The sequence below is a fragment of the Nanorana parkeri genome, unplaced genomic scaffold (assembly GCF_000935625.1).
Source record: "Nanorana parkeri isolate BGI_ZX_2015 unplaced genomic scaffold, ASM93562v1 scaffold10215, whole genome shotgun sequence".
Taxonomy (NCBI): Eukaryota; Metazoa; Chordata; class Amphibia; order Anura; family Dicroglossidae; genus Nanorana; species Nanorana parkeri.
The window spans coordinates 1-684 of NW_017316280.1; the positions used below are offsets into that span (position 1 = coordinate 1).

General features: G+C 40.5%; 1 protein-coding gene across 1 annotated transcript; it reads right to left on the minus strand.

The window, feature by feature from the left end:
• Window positions 1-8: 8 nt before the first annotated feature.
• LOC108804291 (E3 ubiquitin-protein ligase RNF213-like) lies at window positions 9-680 on the minus strand (the record flags this gene model as incomplete). Its single annotated transcript, XM_018576017.1, has 1 exon — window positions 9-680. A coding segment is annotated over one exon (672 nt), but the record flags the coding sequence as incomplete, so codon positions are not given.
• Window positions 681-684: the final 4 nt, after the last annotated feature.

The following is a 684-nucleotide window of genomic DNA, read 5'->3' on the forward strand; positions in this document are numbered from 1 at the left end:
ACAAATATCCCTCGGTTCATTTTTGCTGGATCCAAAGCCCAATTAGAGATGCCAATAAATCCAACTTTTTTGTGTGGTGAGGTGTCATCATCAATGCATCCATCTTCTAGCAAAGGATGAAGTGTTTTTAAAGGCATTTTAGGGGAGTCTTCTGCAAGCCCTATTTCATCAAGTACAACTACAGACACATATTCGTTTAAATTCTTCCCTTCCTGGAATCTGGCACAGTGCCTAAATGTACCAATAATCCCTTCTGGTGTTGAATGAGGACTACACTGAAAAGACACCAAGTGGATCTGCTTTAGGTCCTTATACAGTTCTGTATGAGCTGTTTGGCCTTGCATAGCATCAGCAACAATAGTCTTTGCAAGAGACTTTGAACTTCCAGGTTTTCCAACCAGAAACAATGGAATTTTTAGCTCGATGCAGATGACCATCATAAAGAGGTTTTCCTTCAAAGCAAGATTTCTTGCAATGGTGTCCCTTAATTGTACACCTGCTAAGAAGAGTTCCTGAATGGAAGTTATTTCCTGTAAAATAATGGTGGGGTCTCTATAAGGCAGAGGAAAGAATTTACATATAGCCCTCCTGAAAGAATCTTTGGTTTCCAAAGATGCATGATAGCACACGCCAACAGCAAGAACCAGAGACCAAGCTGCTTTATCTACCACACTGTCAGTACTT